The sequence below is a fragment of the Hyla sarda genome, chromosome 3 (genome assembly GCF_029499605.1).
Source record: "Hyla sarda isolate aHylSar1 chromosome 3, aHylSar1.hap1, whole genome shotgun sequence".
Taxonomy (NCBI): Eukaryota; Metazoa; Chordata; class Amphibia; order Anura; family Hylidae; genus Hyla; species Hyla sarda.
The window spans coordinates 9,283,582-9,307,658 of NC_079191.1; the positions used below are offsets into that span (position 1 = coordinate 9,283,582).

The 24,077-nt window shown below is 38.8% G+C and overlaps 1 protein-coding gene across 3 annotated transcripts in view; it reads left to right on the top strand.

Annotated features, from left to right (window-relative positions):
- Window positions 1-24,077, top strand: part of LOC130361133 (amine sulfotransferase-like) — a 61,709-nt gene that overhangs the window by 19,876 nt on the left and 17,756 nt on the right. For all 3 annotated transcript variants that reach the window (XM_056563748.1, XM_056563747.1, XM_056563746.1), the window contains 2 exons: window positions 1,175-1,269; window positions 3,079-3,259. In XM_056563748.1, coding sequence (XP_056419723.1) covers window positions 1,175-1,269; window positions 3,079-3,259 — 276 coding nt within the window. The remainder of the gene's footprint in view (window positions 1-1,174; window positions 1,270-3,078; window positions 3,260-24,077) is intronic.

The window sequence follows — 24,077 nt, forward strand, 5'->3', positions numbered from 1 at the left end:
TCACCTATACACAGAAAAGGTGACAAGTATCTGAATGGTGGCACCTGACCACTTGCACCCCACCAATATCATGAGGTCCCTTGTCCCTCGGGGACCTCTGTTCTCAATGTAGTGTCCCAGTACTGGAGTGAGTACTGTCAGGTAAACATTGCTTCAGGTGCCTGGGCTGGGACCTACTGCTCAAGCGATGCCTTAATATTCATTATAGTTTTTCTAAAGGATATCTGTTAGGAGGTATGATGCAGAGTACCCATGTGACCCTGATTGCCCAATGGGAGGCCCCCCTACTTAGGCCATATATAGTGTAGGGGGAGGAGTTATTCAGTGTTGTAGAGTAGAGAGAGTGTGTCCTGAGTGCAGAGCTCAGTGTGAGCTGCAGTGTGGAGAGGAGTCAGCAGGAGTGTGAGGTGATTCAAGGGAAGCCTAAATAAAATCTTCAAGCGAGCGGCCATGCCATTTTGTGTTCCCCGCCCCAGAGGAGTTGGAAATTCCTAGCTATGGGCACAGGAGCTGGTTAGCCAACGGCCACACAGTGCTAGTCCGGGATAGATGCAGTAGAAAGCCTCCGGCAGCTAGATCCCATGGGCTAGTTCATACCCTGGCGGTGTAGCGTTAATTGGACACTATCAGAACCCTAGTCAGCATGGAAGGCCTCTAAACTATCTAAAGTTCCTAGTCTTCAACTAAAGCCAAGTGGGTGTAAAACACTATGAGTCCCAGCAAGTCCACAGGGCTCCCAAGGGTTCATCGCATCTCATCTGCTGTAATCTGCACTGTGACTTTGCATAAGTTTATTTATTATGGTGCGCCTGGCCCAGGAGAAGCTGTCATATCCTTGGACCATGTAGGTTAATGGTGCCCTGGCCTCACAAAGTGATACATTCAACCACCCCAAGTCGCAAACAGGACCTAGTGGCTGCCTTATTCAGGGGGTTCAGTTGTCGATTTTTACTGATTAGATATAAACAGAGAACATCTACAATCCATTTCAATGTATTGCCAGAAGAGATGGCCAAACTGCTACCTTCTTAAACCTAGAAGACTTTTCCAGGAAACTTCTGAGTTGGCCATACAAGACTAGCCTTTCCCAAGTGTTCTGTCCGGCAGCCTCGTACACCAGATTACGGAAGGATAGGGGAAAATTGCATAGAGATAACTTCCTCCTATTTTACAGTCCACGGTGGTTCGTGGTTCGACCATGTCAGGGGCTGGTACACCCACAAAGAGGATTTCAACATACTGTTTATGACATATGAGGAGATGAAGAAGGTAAGTCATGGTTTATCGGATGATGGGTGCATGATATAGTATGAGTAGTTGGCAACTATGGCTGTCTCCACGTGGTCCCCAATATGGCTGTAAAATAATGCATAGGGGAAAAAACATGAAGTACTGCTAATGAAAAGCCACGTGGGAACACAGCCCAAAGATTATATGGCTAAAGAAGACATAGAATCTGTCGGCAATTGTGATATCGGTTCCCTATTCTTGGTCCCTTCTGAACACTAGTTTACAGCTGAAAAATAGATTTAATCAACATTTTTTTAAATTTTATTTAGCAAATTCGATTTTTTTGAAACAGGGCTAATTCACATCGAGGGAATTCGCATGGAATCCACCTTGAATCAGACTCCCATCGATTTGAATAGTATTTACAAGGGTACTGCGCCCCTAGACATCTTATCTTCTATCCTTTGGATAGGGGATAAGAAGTCTGAATTCAGGGGGTCTGGCCACTAGAACCCCCGCGATTTACGGCATTCATGTTCAGAACGCCGGCTTTGGGTGGCCATGTTCATGACACCACAGCCATCACACCCTCTCCCAAAGACATGAATGGATGGGGCGTGATGTCACGACCACAACTGCCCTCAACCGGGAGTTCTGAACATAAATATTCAGAACATGGGAGTGCCGGGCCGGAGAGCGGCCAGACCCCTGAGATCAGACATCTTATCACCTATCCAAAGAACAGGGGATAAGATGTTTAGGGGCGGAGTAGCCCTTTAAGCCAATGGGACTTTGTATTTCAACACCAAATAAGCCTCTGTTCCACTTTTTTTCTGCTTCATTTTAACCAGGGGGCAGAGAGATTTGAGCAAGAAAAATGTCCTTGTCATTTTTCTCAGTGTGAACATATCCTGATTCTGCGTTATAGCACAGAGCTACTTTAAAAGCTCTTTAGGTTAAGCTTTAAAGCGATACTCCACCCCTAAACATCTTACCCCTTATCTAAAGGATACGGGATAAGATGTCTGATCAAGGGAGGTTTGGCCACTGGGACCCCCCTCCATTCATGTCTGTAGGAGGGGGCATGACAGCCATCATGTGACCTCCCATAGGCATAAATAGAAGGGGTGTGGCATGACCTCACAAAGGGGGCGTGGCATGAACTCATGATCACAGCCGCCAGAAACAAGCTTCTGAACATAATGTTCAGAATTCCGGGTGATGCAGGAGAGATCATGGGGGTTCCCAGTGGAGGGACCCCCGCAATCAGACATCTTATCCCCTATCCTTTAGATAAGGGATAAGATGTCTAGGGGTGGAGTACCCCTTTAACAAAATAGAGAATCCAGCTGTAGAGACAATTCTAAACCACATTCCTTATTCCCTTAAGGTATGTTCACATGCGGAAATTCTGCAATTCTGCAGAAATTCCGTGTCCGCATTCCTTTTGCCGAATTCTGTGTTTTTTTTTTTGCATTGATGGAATTCACGTGGAATCCGCTCGGAAGTTTCGACAGAGTTTCCTTTAGAATTCTGCAGGATTCCTTCCTTATTTATGAGGGCAAATAATGTTACTAACAAACAAATTCCATGCTATTTCTGAGCGAATTCTGTACTTTAATAGGATTCCTCTGCAGAAATCCACAGAATTGTAAGAAAAGACGATTCAACACAGCATAATTTCTGCATTTCACCAAAATGTAAAATAAAAAATAAAAAATTCAATGGGCCAAAAATGTCTGCAGAATTTACTTTGGAATTTAAATCCAGTATTCCACACGGAAATTCTGCCATTTGAACGTACCCTAATTGTGTGTTTTTGAAATTACTGTTTTGTTCCTATTTCAGGACCTTCGATCTGCTGTAAAGAAAATATGCAAATTTGTGGGCGTGAACCTTGATGAGAAAATGATAGACACAGTGGTGGAAAAGGCAACCTTTAAGAAGATGAAACAGGATCCTGTCGCAAATTATTCCTTCCTTCCTGACGACGTTTTAGACAAAAGTAAAGGAGTGTTTCTACGTAAAGGTAAAAGAAAATAAAGTGATGTATGAAAAAAGAAAAGCTACAAATGAGAGGGGAAAAGAAACTGGGCGATTTTTATTTTTGCATTACATTACATATACTGTATATATAATGTGAGGGGTGGAGTCACTTATGGGATATACTGTATATATAATGTGAGGGGTGGAGTCACTTATGGGATATACTGTATGTATAATGTGAGGGGTGGAGTCACTTATGGGATATACTGTATATATAATGTGAGGGGTGGAGTCACTTATGGGATATACTGTATATATAATGTGAGGGGTGGACTCACTTATGGGATATACTGTATATATAATGTGAGGGGTGGACTCACTTATGGGAGATACTGTATATATATATATATATATATATATATATATATATATATATATATATATATAGTGAGGGGTGGAGTCACTTATGGGAGATACTGTATATATATATATATATATATATACATATATATATATATATATAATGTGAGGGGTGGACTCACTTATGGGATATACTGTATATATAATGTGAGGGGTGGAGTCACTTATGGGATATACTGTATATATATATATATATATATATATATATAGTGAGGGGTGGAGTCACTTATGGGAGATACTGTATATATATATACATATATATATATATATATATATATATATATATATATAATGTGAGGGGTGGACTCACTTATGGGATATACTGTATATATAATGTGAGGGGTGGAGTCACTTATGGGATATACTGTATATATAATGTGAGGGGTGGAGTCACTTATGGGATATACTGTGTATATAATGTGAGGGGTGGAGTCACTTATGGGAGATACTGTATATATAATGTGAGGGGTGGAGTCACTTATGGGATATACTGTATATATAATGTGAGGGGTGGGGTCACTTATGGGATATACTGTATATAATGTGAGGGGTGGAGTCACTTATGGGAGATACTGTATATATAATGTGAGGGGTGGACTCACTAATGGGATATACTGTATATAATGTGAGGGGTGGACTCACTTATGGGAGATACTGTATATATAATGTGAGGTGTGGAGTCACTTATGGGAGATACTGTATATATAATGTGAGGGGTGGAGTCACTTATGGGATATACTGTATGTATAATGTGAGGGGTGGAGTCACTTATGGGATATACTGTATATATAATGTGAGGGGTGGACTCACTTATGGAATATACTGTATATAATGTGAGGGGTGGACTCACTTATGGGAGATTCTATATATAATGTGAGGGGTGGAGTCACTTATGGGAGATACTGTATATATAATGTGAGGGGTGGAGTCACTTATGGGATATACTGTATGTATAATGTGAGGGGTGGAGTCACTTATGGGATATACTGTATATATAATGTGAGGGGTGGACTCACTTATGGAATATACTGTATATATAATGTGAGGGGTGGACTCACTTATGGGATATACTGTATATATAATGTGAGGGGTGGACTCACTTATGGGATATACTGTATATAATGTGAGGGGTGGAGTCACTTATGGGAGATACTGTATATAATGTGAGGGGTGGAATCACTTATGGGATATACTGTATATATAATGTGAGGGGTGGACTCACTTATGGGAGACTCTATATATAATGTGAGGGGTGGAGTCACTTATGGGATATACTGTATATATAATGTGAGGGGTGGAGTCACTTATGGGATATACTGTATATATAATGTGAGGGGTGGACTCACTTATGGGAGATACTATATATAATGTGAGGGGTGGAATCACTTATGGGATATACTGTATATATAATGTGAGGGGTGGAATCACTTATGGGATATACTGTATATATAATGTGAGGGGTGGAGTCACTTATGGGATATACTGTATATATAATGTGATGGGTGGAGTCACTTATGGGATATACTGTATGTGTAATGTGAGGGGTGGAGTCACTTATGGGATATACTGTATATAATGTGAGGGGTGGACTCACTTATGGGATATACTGTATATATAATGTGAGGGGTGGACTCACTTATGGGATATACTGTATATATAATGTGATGGGTGGAGTCACTTATGGGATATACTGTATGTGTAATGTGAGGGGTGGAGTCACTTAGGGGATATACTGTATATATAATGTGAGGGGTGGAATCACTTATGGGATATACTGTATATATAATGTGAGGGGTGGAGTCACTTATGGGATATACTGTATATATAATGTGATGGGTGGAGTCACTTATGGGATATACTGTATGTGTAATGTGAGGGGTGGACTCACTTATGGGATATACTGTATATTATGTGAGGGGTGGACTCACTTATGGGATATACTGTATATAATGTGAGGGGTGGAGTCACTTATGGGATATACTGTATATATAATGTGAGGGGTGGAGTCACTTATAGGAGATACTGTATATATAATGTGATGGGTGGAGTCACTTATGGGATATACTGTATGTGTAATGTGAGGGGTGGACTCACTTATGGGATATACTGTATATTATGTGAGGGGTGGACTCACTTATGGGATATACTGTATATAATGTGAGGGGTGGAGTCACTTATGGGATATACTGTATATATAATGTGAGGGGTGGAGTCACTTATAGGAGATACTGTATATATAATGTGAGGGGTGGACTCACTTATGGGAGATACTGTATATATAATGTGAGAGGTGGAGTCACTTATGGGATATACTGTATATATAATGTGAGGGGTGGACTCACTTATGGGAGATACTGTATATATAATGTGAGGGGTGGACTCACTTATGGGATATACTGTATATATAATGTGAGGGGTGGACTCACTTATGGGAGATACTGTATATATAATGTGAGAGGTGGAGTCACTTATGGGATATACTGTATATATAATGTGAGGGGTGGACTCACTTATGGGATATACTGTATATATAATGTGGGGGGTGTACTCTCTTATGGGATATACTGTATATATAATGTGAGAGGTGGAGTCACTTATGGGATATACTGTATATAATGTGAGGGGTGGAGTCACTTATGGGAGATACTGTATATATAATGTGAGGGGTGGACTCACTTATGGGATATACTGTATATATAATGTGAGGGGTGGACTCACTTGTGGGAGATACTGTATATATAATGTGAGGGGTGGAGTCACTTATGGGATATACTGTATATATAATGTGAGGGGTGGACTCACTTATGGGAGATACTGTATATATAATGTGAGGGGTGGACTCACTTATGGGATATACTGTATATATAATGTGAGGGGTGGAGTCACTTATGGGATATACTGTATATATAATGTGAGGGGTGGAGTCACTTATGGGATATACTGTATATATAATGTGAGGGGTGGACTCACTTATGGGATATACTGTATATAATGTGAGGGGTGGACTAACTTATGAGATATATTGTATATATAATGTGAGGGGTGGACTCACTTATGGGAGATACTGTATATATAATGTGAGGGGTGGACTCACTTATGGGATATACTGTATATATAATGTGAGGGGTGGAGTCACTTATGGGATATACTGTATATATAATGTGAGGGGTGGAGTCACTTATGGGATATACTGTATATATAATGTGAGGGGTGGAGTCACTTATGGGATATACTATATATAATGTGAGGGGTGGAGTCACTTATGGGATATACTGTATATAATGTGAGGGGTGGACTCACTTATGGGATATACTGTATATATATATAATGTGAGGGGTGGACTCACTTATGGGATATACTGTATATATGATGTGAGGGGTGGACTCCCTTATGGGATATACTGTATATATAATGTGAGGGGTGGAGTCACTTATGGGAGATACTGTATATAATGTGAGGGGTGGACTCACTTATGGGATATACTGTATATATAATGTGAGGGGTGGACTCACTTATGGGAGATACTGTATATAATGTGAGGGGTGGACTCACTTATGGGAGATACTGTATATATATAATGTGAGGGGTGGAGTCACTTATGGGATATACTGTATATATAATGTGAGGGGTGGACTCACTTATGGGATATACTGTATATAATGTGAGGGGTGGAGTCACTTATGGGATATACTGTATATAATGTGAGGGGTGGACTCACTTATGGGATATACTGTATATATATATAATGTGAGGGGTGGACTCACTTATGGGATATACTGTATATATGATGTGAGGGGTGGACTCCCTTATGGGATATACTGTATATATAATGTGAGGGGTGGAGTCACTTATGGGATATGCTGTATATATAATGTGAGGGGTGGACTCACTTATGGGATATACTGTATATATAATGTGAGGGGTGGACTCACTTATGGGAGATACTGTGTATATAATGTGAGGGGTGGAGTCACTTATGGGATATACTGTATATATAATGTGAGGGGTGGACTCACTTATGGGATATACTGTATATATAATGTGAGGGGTGGAGTCACTTATGGGATATACTGTATATATAATGTGAGGGGTGGACTTACTTATGGGATATACTGTATATATAATGTGAGGGGTGGAGTCACTTATGGGATATACTGTATATATAATGTGAGGGGTGGACTTACTTATGGGATATACTGTATATAATGTGAGGGGTGGACTCACTTATGGGATATACTGTATATATAATGTGAGGGGTGGACTCACTTATGGGATATACTGTATATAATGTGAGGGGTGGAGTCACTTATGGGATATACTGTATATAATGTGAGGGGTGGACTCACTTATGGGATATACTGTATATATATATAATGTGAGGGGTGGACTCACTTATGGGATATACTGTATATATGATGTGAGGGGTGGACTCCCTTATGGGATATACTGTATATATAATGTGAGGGGTGGAGTCACTTATGGGATATGCTGTATATATAATGTGAGGGGTGGACTCACTTATGGGATATACTGTATATATAATGTGAGGGGTGGACTCACTTATGGGAGATACTGTGTATATAATGTGAGGGGTGGAGTCACTTATGGGATATACTGTATATATAATGTGAGGGGTGGACTCACTTATGGGATATACTGTATATATAATGTGAGGGGTGGAGTCACTTATGGGATATACTGTATATATAATGTGAGGGGTGGACTTACTTATGGGATATACTGTATATATAATGTGAGGGGTGGAGTCACTTATGGGATATACTGTATATATAATGTGAGGGGTGGACTCACTTATGGGAGATACTGTATATATATATAATGTGAGGGGTGGACTCACTTATGGGATATACTGTGTATATAATGTGAGGGGTGGACTCACTTATGGGATATACTGTGTATATAATGTGAATAATGTGAGGGGTGGACTTACTTATGGGATATACTGTATATATATATAATGTGAGGGGTGGACTCACTTATGGGATATACTGTGTATATAATGTGAGGGGTGGACTCACTTATGGGATATACTGTGTATATAATGTGAATAATGTGAGGGGTGGACTTACTTATGGGATATACTGTATATATAATGTGAGGGGTGGAGTCACTTATGGGATATACTGTATATATAATGTGAGGGGTGGAGTCACCTATGGGATATACTGTATATATATAATGTGAGGGGTGGACTCACTTATGGGAGATACTGTATATAATGTGAGGGGTGGACTCACTTATGGGATATACTGTATATATAATGTGAGGGGTGGACTCACTTATGGGAGATACTGTATATAATGTGAGGGGTGGACTCACTTATGGGATATACTGTATATATTGTGAGGGGTGGACTCACTTATGGGATATACTGTATATATAATGTGAGGGGTGGAGTCACTTATGGGATATACTGTATATAATGTGAGGGGTGGACTCACTTATGGGATATACTGTATATATAATGTGAGGGTGGAGTCACTTATGGGATATACTGTATATAATGTGAGGGGTGGAGTCACTCATGGGATATACTGTATATATAATGTGAGGGGTGGACTCACTTATGGGATATACTGTATATATAATGTGAGGGGTGGACTCACTTATGGGAGATACTGTATATAATGTGAGGGGTGGACTCACTTATGGGATATACTGTATATAATGTGAGGAGTGGAGTCACTTATGGGATATACTGTATATAATGTGAGGGGTGGACTCACTTATGGGATATACTGTATATATAATGTGAGGGGTGGACTCACTTATGGGATATACTGTATATATAATGTGAGGGGTGGAGTCACTTATGGGATATACTGTATATATATATATAATGTGAGGGGTGGAGTCACTTATGGGATATAATGTATATAATGTGAGGGATGGACTCACTTATGGGATATACTGTATATATAATGTGAGGGGTGGACTCACTTATGGGATATACTGTATATATATAATGTGAGGGGTGGACTCACTTATGGGATATACTGTATATATAATGTGAGGGGTGGAATCACTTATGGGATATACTGTATATATAATGTGAGGGGTGGAGTCACTTATGGGAGATACTGTATATATAATGTGAGGGGTGGAGTCACTTATGGGAGATACTGTATATATAATGTGAGGGGTGGACTCACTTAGGGGAGATACTGTATATAATGTGAGGGGTGGACTCATTTATGGGATATACTGTATATATAATGTGAGGGGTGGAGTCACTTATGGGAAATACTGTATATATAATGTGAGGGTGGAGTCACTTATGGGATATACTGTATATATAATGTGAGGGGTGGACTCACTTATGGGAGATACTGTATATATAATGTGAGGGGTGGAGTCACTTATGGGATATACTGTATATATAATGTGAGGGGTGGAGTCACTTATGGGATATACTGTATATATAATGTGAGGGGTGGAATCACTTATGGGATATACTGTATATATAATGTGAGGGGTGGAGTCACTTATGGGAGATACTGTATATATAATGTGAGGGGTGGAGTCACTTATGGGAGATACTGTATATATAATGTGAGGGGTGGACTCACTAATGGGATATACTGTATATAATGTGAGGGGTGGACTCACTTATGGGAGATACTGTATATATAATGTGAGGTGTGGAGTCACTTATGGGAGATACTGTATATATAATGTGAGGGGTGGAGTCACTTATGGGATATACTGTATGTATAATGTGAGGGGTGGAGTCACTTATGGGATATACTGTATATATAATGTGAGGGGTGGACTCACTTATGGGAGATACTGTATATATAATGTGAGGGGTGGAGTCACTTATGGGAGATTCTATATATAATGTGAGGGGTGGAGTCACTTATGGGATATACTGTATATATAATGTGAGGGGTGGACTCACTTATGGAATATACTGTATATAATGTGAGGGGTGGACTCACTTATGGGAGATTCTATATATAATGTGAGGGGTGGAGTCACTTATGGGAGATACTGTATATATAATGTGAGGGGTGGAGTCACTTATGGGATATACTGTATGTATAATGTGAGGGGTGGAGTCACTTATGGGATATACTGTATATATAATGTGAGGGGTGGACTCACTTATGGAATATACTGTATATATAATGTGAGGGGTGGACTCACTTATGGGATATACTGTATATATAATGTGAGGGGTGGACTCACTTATGGGATATACTGTATATATAATGTGAGGGGTGGACTCTCTTATGGGATATACTGTATATAATGTGAGGGGTGGAATCACTTATGGGATATACTGTATATATAATGTGAGGGGTGGACTCACTTATGGGAGACTCTATATATAATGTGAGGGGTGGAGTCACTTATGGGATATACTGTATATATAATGTGAGGGGTGGAGTCACTTATGGGATATACTGTATATATAATGTGAGGGGTGGACTCACTTATGGGAGATACTATATATAATGTGAGGGGTGGAATCACTTATGGGATATACTGTATATATAATGTGAGGGGTGGAATCACTTATGGGATATACTGTATATATAATGTGAGGGGTGGAGTCACTTATGGGATATACTGTATATATAATGTGATGGGTGGAGTCACTTATGGGATATACTGTATGTGTAATGTGAGGGGTGGAGTCACTTATGGGATATACTGTATATAATGTGAGGGGTGGACTCACTTATGGGATATACTGTATATATAATGTGAGGGGTGGACTCACTTATGGGATATACTGTATATATAATGTGATGGGTGGAGTCACTTATGGGATATACTGTATGTGTAATGTGAGGGGTGGAGTCACTTAGGGGATATACTGTATATATAATGTGAGGGGTGGAATCACTTATGGGATATACTGTATATATAATGTGAGGGGTGGAGTCACTTATGGGATATACTGTATATATAATGTGATGGGTGGAGTCACTTATGGGATATACTGTATGTGTAATGTGAGGGGTGGAGTCACTTATGGGATATACTGTATATTATGTGAGGGGTGGACTCACTTATGGGATATACTGTATATAATGTGAGGGGTGGAGTCACTTATGGGATATACTGTATATATAATGTGAGGGGTGGAGTCACTTATGGGAGATACTGTATATATAATGTGAGGGGTGGACTCACTTATGGGAGATACTGTATATATAATGTGAGAGGTGGAGTCACTTATGGGATATACTGTATATATAATGTGAGGGGTGGACTCACTTATGGGAGATACTGTATATATAATGTGAGGGGTGGACTCACTTATGGGATATACTGTATATATAATGTGAGGGGTGGACTCACTTATGGGAGATACTGTATATATAATGTGAGAGGTGGAGTCACTTATGGGATATACTGTATATATAATGTGAGGGGTGGACTCACTTATGGGATATACTGTATATATAATGTGGGGGGTGTACTCTCTTATGGGATATACTGTATATATAATGTGAGAGGTGGAGTCACTTATGGGATATACTGTATATAATGTGAGGGGTGGAGTCACTTAAGGGAGATACTGTATATAATGTGAGGGGTGGAGTCACTTATGGGATATACTGTATATATAATGTGAGGGGTGGACTCACTTATGGGAGATACTGTATATATAATGTGAGGGGTGGACTCACTTATGGGATATACTGTATATATAATGTGAGGGGTGGAGTCACTTATGGGATATACTGTATATATAATGTGAGGGGTGGAGTCACTTATGGGATATACTGTATATATAATGTGAGGGGTGGACTCACTTATGGGATATACTGTATATATTGTGAGGGGTGGACTAACTTATGAGATATATTGTATATATAATGTGAGGGGTGGACTCACTTATGGGAGATACTGTATATATAATGTGAGGGGTGGACTCACTTATGGGATATACTGTATATATAATGTGAGGGGTGGAGTCACTTATGGGATATACTGTATATATAATGTGAGGGGTGGAGTCACTTATGGGATATACTGTATATATAATGTGAGGGGTGGAGTCACTTATGGGATATACTATATATAATGTGAGGGGTGGACTCACTTATGGGATATACTGTATATATAATGTGAGGGGTGGACTCACTTATGGGAGATACTGTATATAATGTGAGGGGTGGACTCACTTATGGGAGATACTGTATATATATAATGTGAGGGGTGGACTCACTTATGGGATATACTGTATATAATGTGAGGGGTGGAGTCACTTATGGGATATACTGTATATAATGTGAGGGGTGGACTCACTTATGGGATATACTGTATATATATATAATGTGAGGGGTGGACTCACTTATGGGATATACTGTATATATGATGTGAGGGGTGGACTCCCTTATGGGATATACTGTATATATAATGTGAGGGGTGGAGTCACTTATGGGATATGCTGTATATATAATGTGAGGGGTGGACTCACTTATGGGATATACTGTATATATAATGTGAGGGGTGGAGTCACTTATGGGAGATACTGTGTATATAATGTGAGGGGTGGAGTCACTTATGGGATATACTGTATATATAATGTGAGGGGTGGAGTCACTTATGGGATATACTGTATATATAATGTGAGGGGTGGACTCACTTATGGGAGATACTGTATATAATGTGAGGGGTGGAGTCACTTATGGGATATACTGTATATATAATGTGAGGGGTGGACTCACTTATGGGATATACTGTATATATATATAATGTGAGGGGTGGACTCACTTATGGGATATACTGTGTATATAATGTGAGGGGTGGACTCACTTATGGGATATACTGTGTATATAATGTGAATAATGTGAGGGGTGGACTTACTTATGGGATATACTGTATATATAATGTGAGGGGTGGAGTCACTTATGGGATATACTGTATATATAATGTGAGGGGTGGAGTCACTTATGGGAGATACTGTATATATAATGTGAGGGGTGGACTCACTTATGGGAGATACTGTATATAATGTGAGGGGTGGACTCACTTATGGGATATACTGTATATATAATGTGAGGGGTGGACTCACTTATGGGAGATACTGTATATAATGTGAGGGGTGGAGTCACTTATGCGATATACTGTATATAATGTGAGGGGTGGACTCACTTATGGGATATACTGTATATATAATGTGAGGGGTGGAGTCACTTATGGGATATACTGTATATAATGTGAGGGGTGGAATCACTTATGGGATATACTGTATATATAATGTGAGGGGTGGAGTCACTTATGGGATATACTGTATATAATGTGAGGGGTGGACTCACTTATGGGATATACTGTATATATAATGTGAGGGGTGGAGTCACTTATGGGATATACTGTATATAATGTGAGGGGTGGACTCACTTATGGGATATACTGTATATATAATGTGAGGGTGGAGTCACTTATGGGATATACTGTATATAATGTGAGGGGTGGAGTCACTCATGGGATATACTGTATATATAATGTGAGGGGTGGACTCACTTATGGGATATACTGTATATATAATGTGAGGGGTGGACTCACTTATGGGAGATACTGTATATAATGTGAGGGGTGGACTCACTTATGGGATATACTGTATATAATGTGAGGGGTGGACTCACTTATGGGATATACTGTATATATAATGTGAGGGGTGGACTCACTTATGGGATATACTGTATATATAATGTGAGGGGTGGAGTCACTTATGGGATATACTGTATATAATGTGAGGGGTGGACTCACTTATGGGATATACTGTATATATAATGTGAGGGTGGAGTCACTTATGGGATATACTGTATATAATGTGAGGGGTGGAGTCACTCATGGGATATACTGTATATATAATGTGAGGGGTGGACTCACTTATGGGATATACTGTATATATAATGTGAGGGGTGGACTCACTTATGGGAGATACTGTATATAATGTGAGGGGTGGACTCACTTATGGGATATACTGTATATAATGTGAGGAGTGGAGTCACTTATGGGATATACTGTATATAATGTGAGGGGTGGACTCACTTATGGGATATACTGTATATATAATGTGAGGGGTGGACTCACTTATGGGATATACTGTATATATAATGTGAGGGGTGGAGTCACTTATGGGATATACTGTATATATATATATAATGTGAGGGGTGGAGTCACTTATGGGATATACTGTATATATATATATATATATATAATGTGAGGGGTGGAGTCACTTATGGGATATAATGTATATAATGTGAGGGATGGACTCACTTATGGGATATACTGTATATATAATGTGAGGGGTGGACTCACTTATGGGATATACTGTATATATATAATGTGAGGGGTGGACTCACTTATGGGATATACTGTATATATAATGTGAGGGGTGGAATCACTTATGGGATATACTGTATATATAATGTGAGGGGTGGAGTCACTTATGGGAAATACTGTATATATAATGTGAGGGTGGAGTCACTTATGGGAAATACTGTATATATAATGTGAGGGTGGAGTCACTTATGGGATATACTGTATATATAATGTGAGGGGTGGAGTCACTTATGGGATATACTGTATATATAATGTGAGGGGTGGAATCACTTATGGGATATACTGTATATATAATGTGAGGGGTGGACTCACTTATGGGAGATACTGTATATATAATGTGAGGGGTGGAGTCACTTATGGGATATACTGTATATATAATGTGAGGGGTGGAATCACTTATGGGATATACTGTATATATAATGTGAGGTGTGGACTCACTCATGGGATATACTGTATATAATGTGAGGAGTGGAGTCACTTATGGGATATACTGTATATATAATGCGAGGGGTGGACTCACTTATGGGATATACTGTATATATAATGTGAGGGGTGGAGTCACTTATGGGATATACTGTATATAATGTGAGGGGTGGACTCACTTACGGGATATACTGTATATATAATGTGAGGGGTGGAGTCACTTATGGGATATACTGTATATAATGTGAGAGGTGGAGTCACTTATAGGATATACTGTATATATAATGTGAGGGGTGGAGTCACTTATAGGATATACTGTATATATAATGTGAGGGGTGGACTCTCTTATGGAATATACTGTATATATAATGTGAGGGATGGACTCACTTATGGGATATACTGTATATAATGTGAGGGGTGGACTCACTTATGGGATATACTGTATATATAATGCGAGGGGTGGAGTCACTTATGGGATATACTGTAAATATAATGTGAGGGGTGGAGTCACTTATGGGATATACTGTAAATATAATGTGAGGGGTGGAGTCACTTATGGGATATACTGTATATATAATGTGAGGGGTGGACTCACTTATGGGATATACTATATATAATGTGAGGGGTGGAGTCACTTATGGGATATACTGTATATAATGTGAGGGGTGGACTCACTTATGGGAGATACTGTGTATATAATGTGAGGGGTGGACTCACTTATGGGATATACTGTATATATAATGTGAGGGGTGGAGTCACTTATGGGATATACTGTATATATATAATGTGAGGGGTGGACTCACTTATGGGATATACTATATATATAATGTGAGGGGTGGACTCACTTATGGGAGATACGGTATATATAATGTGAGGGGTGGAGTCACTTATGGGATATACTGTTTATATAATGTGAGGGGTGGACTCACTTATGGGAGATACTGTATATATAATGTGAGGGGTGGAGTCACTTATGGGATATACTGTATATATAATGTGAGGGATGGAGTCACTTATGGGATATACTGTATATATAATGTGAGGGGTGGAGTCACTTATGGGATATACTGTATATATAATGTGAGGGGTGGAGTCACTTATGGGATATACTGTATATATAATGTGAGGGGTGGACTCACTTATGGGATATACTGTATATATAATGTGAGGGGTGGACTCACTTATGGGATATACTGTATATATAATGTGAGGGGTGGAGTCACTTATGTGAGATACTGTATATATAATGTGAGGGGTGGAGTCACTTATGGGATATACTGTATATATAATGTGAGGGGTGGACTCACTTATGGGATATACTGTATATATAATGTGAGGGGTGGACTCACTTATAGGATATACTGTATATAATGTGAGGGGTGGAGTCACTTATGGTAGATACTGTATATATAATCTGAGGGGTGGACTCACTTATGGGATATACTATATATAATGTAAGGGGTGGACTCACTTATGGGAGATACTGTGTATATAATGTGAGGGGTGGACTCACTTATGGGATATACTGTACATAATGTGAGGGGTGGAGTCACTTATGGGATATACTGTATATAATGTGAGGGGTGGACTCATTTATGGGATATACTGTATATATATATATATATATATATATATATATATATATATATATATATATAATGTGAGGGGTGGAGCCACTTATGGGATATACTGTATATAATGTGAGGGGTGGACTCACTTATGGGATATACTATATATAATGTGAGGGGTGGACTCACTTATGGGATATACTGTATATAATGGGGGGGGGTGGACTCACTTATGGGATATACTATATATATATATATATATATATATATATATATATATATATATATATATATATAATGTGAGGGGTGGAGTCACTTATGGGATATACTGTATATATAATGTGAGGGGTGGACTCACTTATGGGATATACTGTATATATAATGTGAGGGGTGGAGTCACTTATGGGATATACTGTATATATATATAATGTGAGGGGTGGAGTCACTTATGGGATATACTGTATATATATAATGTGAGGGGTGGAGTCACTTATGGAATATACTGTATATATAATGTAAGGGGTGGACTCACTTATGGGAGATACTGTAAATATAATGTGAGGGGTGGAGTCACTTATGGGATATACTGTATATATAATGTGAGGGGTGGACTCACTTATGGGATATACTATATATAATGTGAGGGGTGGAGTCACTTATGGGATATACTGTATATACAATGTGAGGGGTGGAGTCACTTATGGGATATACTGTATATATAATGTGAGGGGTGGACTCACTTATGGGATATACTGTATATATATAATGTGAGGGGTGGACTCACTTATAGGATATACTGTATATATAATGTGAGAGGGGGAGTCACTTATGGGATATACTGTATATAATGTGAGGGGTGGAGTCACTTATGGGATATACTGTATATATAATGTGAGGGGTGGACTCACTTATGGGATATACTGTATATATATAATGTGAGGGGTGGACTCACTTATAGGATATACTGTATATATAATGTGAGAGGGGGAGTCACTTATGGGATATACTGTATATATATATATATAATGTGAGGGGTGGACTCACTTATGGGATATACTGTATATATATATATATATATATAATGTGAGGGGTGGTCTCACTTATGGGATATACTGTATATAATGTGAGGAGTGGACTCACTTATGGGATATACTGTATATATATATATAATGTGAGGGGTGGACTCACTTATGGGATATACTGTATATATATATATATATAATGTGAGGGGTGGTCTCACTTATGGGATATACTGTATATAATGTGAGGAGTGGAGTCACTTATGGGATATACTGTATATATAATGCGAGGGGTGGAGTCACTTATGGGATATACTGTATATAATGTGAGGGGTGGACTCACTTATGGGATATACTGTATATATAATGTGAGGGGTGGAGTCACTTATGGGATATACTGTATATATAATGTGAGGGTGGAGTCACTTATGGGATATACTGTATATATAATGTGAGGGGTGGACTCACTTATGGGATATACTGTATATATAATGTGAGGGGTGGACTTACTTATGGGAAATACTGTAAATATAATGTGAGGGTGGAGTCACTTATGGGATATACTATATATAATTTGAGGGGTGGAGTCACTTATGGGATATACTGTATATAATGTGAGGGGTGGACTCACTTATGGGATATACTGTATATATAATGTGAGGGGTGGACTCACTTATGGGATATACTGTATATATAATGTAAGGGGTGGACTCACTTATGGGATATACTGTATATAATGTGAGGGGTGGACTCACTTATGGGATATACTGTATATAATGTGAGGGGTGGACTCACTTATGGGATATACTGTATATAATGTGAGGGGTGGACTCACTTATGGGAGATACTGTAAATATAATGTGAGGGGTGGAGTCACTTATGGGATATACTGTATATATAATGTGAGGGGTGGACTCACTTATGGGATATACTATATATAATGTGAGGGGTGGAGTCACTTATGGGATATACTGTATATACAATGTGAGGGGTGGAGTCACTTATGGGATATACTGTATATATAATGTGAGGGGTGGACTCACTTATGGGATATACTGTATATATATAATGTGAGGGGTGGACTCACTTATAGGATATACTGTATATATAATGTGAGAGGGGGAGTCACTTATGGGATATACTGTATATAATGTGAGGGGTGGAGTCACTTATGGGATATACTGTATATATAATGTGAGGGGTGGACTCACTTATGGGATATACTGTATATATATAATGTGAGGGGTGGACTCACTTATAGGATATACTGTATATATAATGTGAGAGGGGGAGTCACTTATGGGATATACTGTATATATATATATATATAATGTGAGGGGTTGACTCACTTATGGGATATACTGTATATATATATATATATATAATGTGAGGGGTGGTCTCACTTATGGGATATACTGTATATAATGTGAGGAGTGGACTCACTTATGGGATATACTGTATATATATATATAATGTGAGGGGTGGACTCACTTATGGGATATACTGTATATATATATATATAATGTGAGGGGTGGTCTCACTTATGGGATATACTGTATATAATGTGAGGAGTGGAGTCACTTATGGGATATACTGTATATATAATGCGAGGGGTGGAGTCACTTATGGGATATACTGTATATAATGTGAGGGGTGGACTCACTTATGGGATATACTGTATATATAATGTGAGGGGTGGAGTCACTTATGGGATATACTGTATATATAATGTGAGGGTGGAGTCACTTATGGGATATACTGTATATATAATGTGAGGGGTGGACTCACTTATGGGATATACTGTATATATAATGTGAGGGGTGGACTTACTTATGGGAAATACTGTAAATATAATGTGAGGGTGGAGTCACTTATGGGATATACTATATATAATTTGAGGGGTGGAGTCACTTATGGGATATACTGTATATAATGTGAGGGGTGGAGTCACTTATGGGAGATACTGTATTTATAATGTGAGGGGTGGACTCACTTATGGGATATACTGTATATATAATGTGAGGGATGGAGTCACTTATGGGAGATACTGTATATATAATGTGAGGGGTGGACTCACTTATGGGAAATACTGTAAATATAATGTGAGGGGTGGAGTCACTTATGGGATATACTATATATAATTTGAGGGGTGGAGTCACTTATGGGATATACTGTATATAATGTGAGGGGTGGAGTCACTTATGGGAGATACAGTATATATAATGTGAGGTGTGGACTCACTTATGGGAGATACAGTATATATAATGTGAGGGGTGGAGTCACTTATTGGAGATACTGTATATATAATGTGAGGTGTGGACTCACTTATGGGAGATACAGTATATATAATGTGAGGGGTGGACTCACTTATGGGAGATACTGTATATAATGTGAGGGGTGGACTCACTTATGGGAAATACTGTAAATATAATGTGAGGGGTGGAGTCACTTATGGGAGATACAGTATATATAATGTGAGGTGTGGACTCACTTATGGGAGATACAGTATATATAATGTGAGGGGTGGACTCACTTATGGGAGATACTGTATATAATGTGAGGGGTGGACTCACTTATGGGAAATACTGTAAATATAATGTGAGGGGTGGAGTCACTTATGGGATATACTGTATATATAATGTGAGGGGTGGAGTCACTTATGGGATATACTGTATATATAATGTGAGGGGTGGAGTCACTTATGGGATATACTGTATATATAATGTGAGGGGTGGAGTCACTTATGGGAGATACTGTATATATAATGTGAGGGGTAGACTCACTTATGGGATATACTATATATATATAATGTGAGGGGTGGACTCACTTATGGGATATACTATATAAATATATATATAATGTGAGGGGTGGACTCACTTATGGGAAATACTATATATAATGTGAGGGGTGGTGTCACTTATAGGATATACTGTATATATAATGTGAGGGGTGGACTCCCTTATGGGATATACTGTATATATAATGTGAGGGGTGGACTCACTTATGGGATATACTGTATATATAATGTGAGGGGTGGACTCACTTATGGGATATACTGTATATATAATGTGAGGGGTGGACTCACTTATGGGATATACTGTATATATAATGTGATGGGTGGAGTCACTTATGGGATATACTGTATATATAATGTGAGGGGTGGACTCACTTATGGGATATACTGTATATATAATGTGAGGGGTGGACTCACTTATGGGATATACTGTATATAATGTGAGGGGTGGAGTCACTTATGGGATATACTGTATATATAATGTGAGGGGTGGAGTCACTTATGGGATATACTGTATATATAATGTGAGGGGTGGACTCACTTATGGGATATACTGTATATATAATGTGAGGGGTGGAGTCACTTATGGGAGATACTGTATGTATAATGTGAGGGGTGGAGTCACTTATGGGAGATACTGTATATAATGTGAGGGGTGGAGTCACGTATGGGATATACTATATATAATGTGAGGGGTGGACTCACTTATGGGATATACTGTATATATAATGTGAGGGGTGGAGTCACTTATGGGATATACTGTATATATAATGCGAGGGGTGGACTCACTTATGGGATATACTGTATATATAATGTGAGGGGTGGACTCACTTATGGGATATACTATATATAATGTGAGGGGTGGAGTCACTTATGGGATATACTGTATATAATGTGAGGGGTGGACTCACTTATGGGATATACTGTAAATATAATGTGAGGGGTGGAGTCACTTATGGGATATACTGTATATATAATGCGAGGGGTGGACTCACTTATGGGATATACTGTATATATAATGTGAGGGGTGGACTCACTTATGGGATATACTATATATAATGTGAGGGGTGGAGTCACTTATGGGATATACTGTATATAATGTGAGGGGTGGACTCACTTATGGGATATACTGTATATAATGTGAGGGGTGGACTCACTTATGGGATATACTGTATATATAAAGTGAGGGGTGGACTCACTTATGGGATATACTGTATATAATGTGAGGGGTGGAGTCACTTATGGGAGATACTGTATATATAATGTGAGGGGTGGACTCACTTATGGGAGATACTATATATATAATGTGAGGGGTGGACTCACTTATGGGATATACTGTATATAATGTGAGGGGTGGACTCACTTATGGGATATACTGTGTATATAATGTGAGGGGTGGAGTCACTTATGGGAGATACTATATATATAATGTGAGGGGTGGACTCACTTATGGGATATACTGTATATAATGTGAGGGGTGGACTCACTGATGGGATATACTGTATATAATGTGAGGGGTGGAGTCACTTATGGGAGATACTATATATATAATGTGAGGGGTGGACTCACTTATGGGATATACTGTATATATAATGTGAGGGGTGGAGTCACTTATGGGAGATACTGTATATATAATGTGAGGGGTGGACTCACTCATGGGATATACTGTATATATATAATGTGAGGGGTGGAGTCACTTATGGGATATACTGTATATATAATGTGAGGGGTGGACTCACTTATGTGAGATACTGTATATATAATGTGAGGGGTGGAGTCACTTATGGGAGATACTGTATATATAATGTGAGGGGTGGAGTCACTTATGGGAGATACTATATATATAATGTGAGGGGTGGAGTCACTTATGGGATATACTGTATATAATGTGAGGGGTGGACTCACTTATGGGATATACAGTGTATATAATGTGAGGGGTGGAGTCACTTATGGGAGATACTATATATATAATGTGAGGGGTGGACTCACTTATGGGATATACTGTATATAATGTGAGGGGTGGAGTCACTTATGGGAGATACTATATATATAATGTGAGGGGTGGACTCACTTATGGGATATACTGTATATATAATGTGAGGGGTGGAGTCACTTATGGGATATACTGTATATATAATGTGAGGGGTGGAGTCACTTATGGGATATACTGTATATAATGTGAGGGGTGGACTCACTTATGGGATATACTGGATATATAATGTGAGGGGTGGAGTCACTTATGGGATATACTGTATATATAATGTGAGGGGTGGACTCTCTTATGGGATATACTGTATATATAATGTGAGGGGTGGACTCACTTATGGGATATACTGTATATATAATGTGAGGAGTGGACTCACTTATAGGATATACTGTATATATAATGTGAGGGGTGGACTCACTTATGGGAGATACTGTATATATAATGTGAGGGGTGGAGTCACTTATGGGATATACTGTATATATAATGTGAGGGGTGGACTCACTTATGGGATATACTGTATATATAATGTGAGGGGTGGACTCACTTATGGGATATACTGTATATATAATGTGAGGGGTGGGGTCACTTATGGGATATACTGTATATAATGTGAGGGGAGGACTCACTTATGGGAAATACTGTATATATAATGTGAGGGGTGGACTCACTTATGGGAGATACTGTATATATAATGTGAGGGGTGGAGTCACTTATGGGATATACTGTATATAATGTGAGGGGTGGACTCACTTATGGGATATACTGTATATATAATGTGAGGGGTGGAGTCACTTATGGGATATACTGTATATAATGTGAGGGGTGGACTCACTTATGGGATATACTGTATATATAATGTGAGGGGTGGAGTCACTTATGGGATATACTGTATATATAATGTGAGGGGTGGAGTCACTTATTGGAGATACTATATATATAATGTGAGGGGTGGACTCACTTATGGGATATACTGTATATAATGTGAGGGGTGGACTCACTTATGGGATATACTGTGTATATAATGTGAGGGGTGGAGTCACTTATGGGAGATACTATATATATAATGTGAGGGGTGGACGCACTTATGGGATATACTGTATATATATATAATGTGAGGGGTGGAGTCACTTATGGGATATACTGTATATAATGTGAGGGGTGGAGTCACTTATGGGATATACTGTATATATAATGTGAGGGGTGAACTCACTTATGGGATATACTGTATATAATGTGAGGGGTGGAGTCACTTATGGGAGATACTATATATATAATGTGAGGGGTGGACTCACTTATGGGATATACTGTATATATAATGT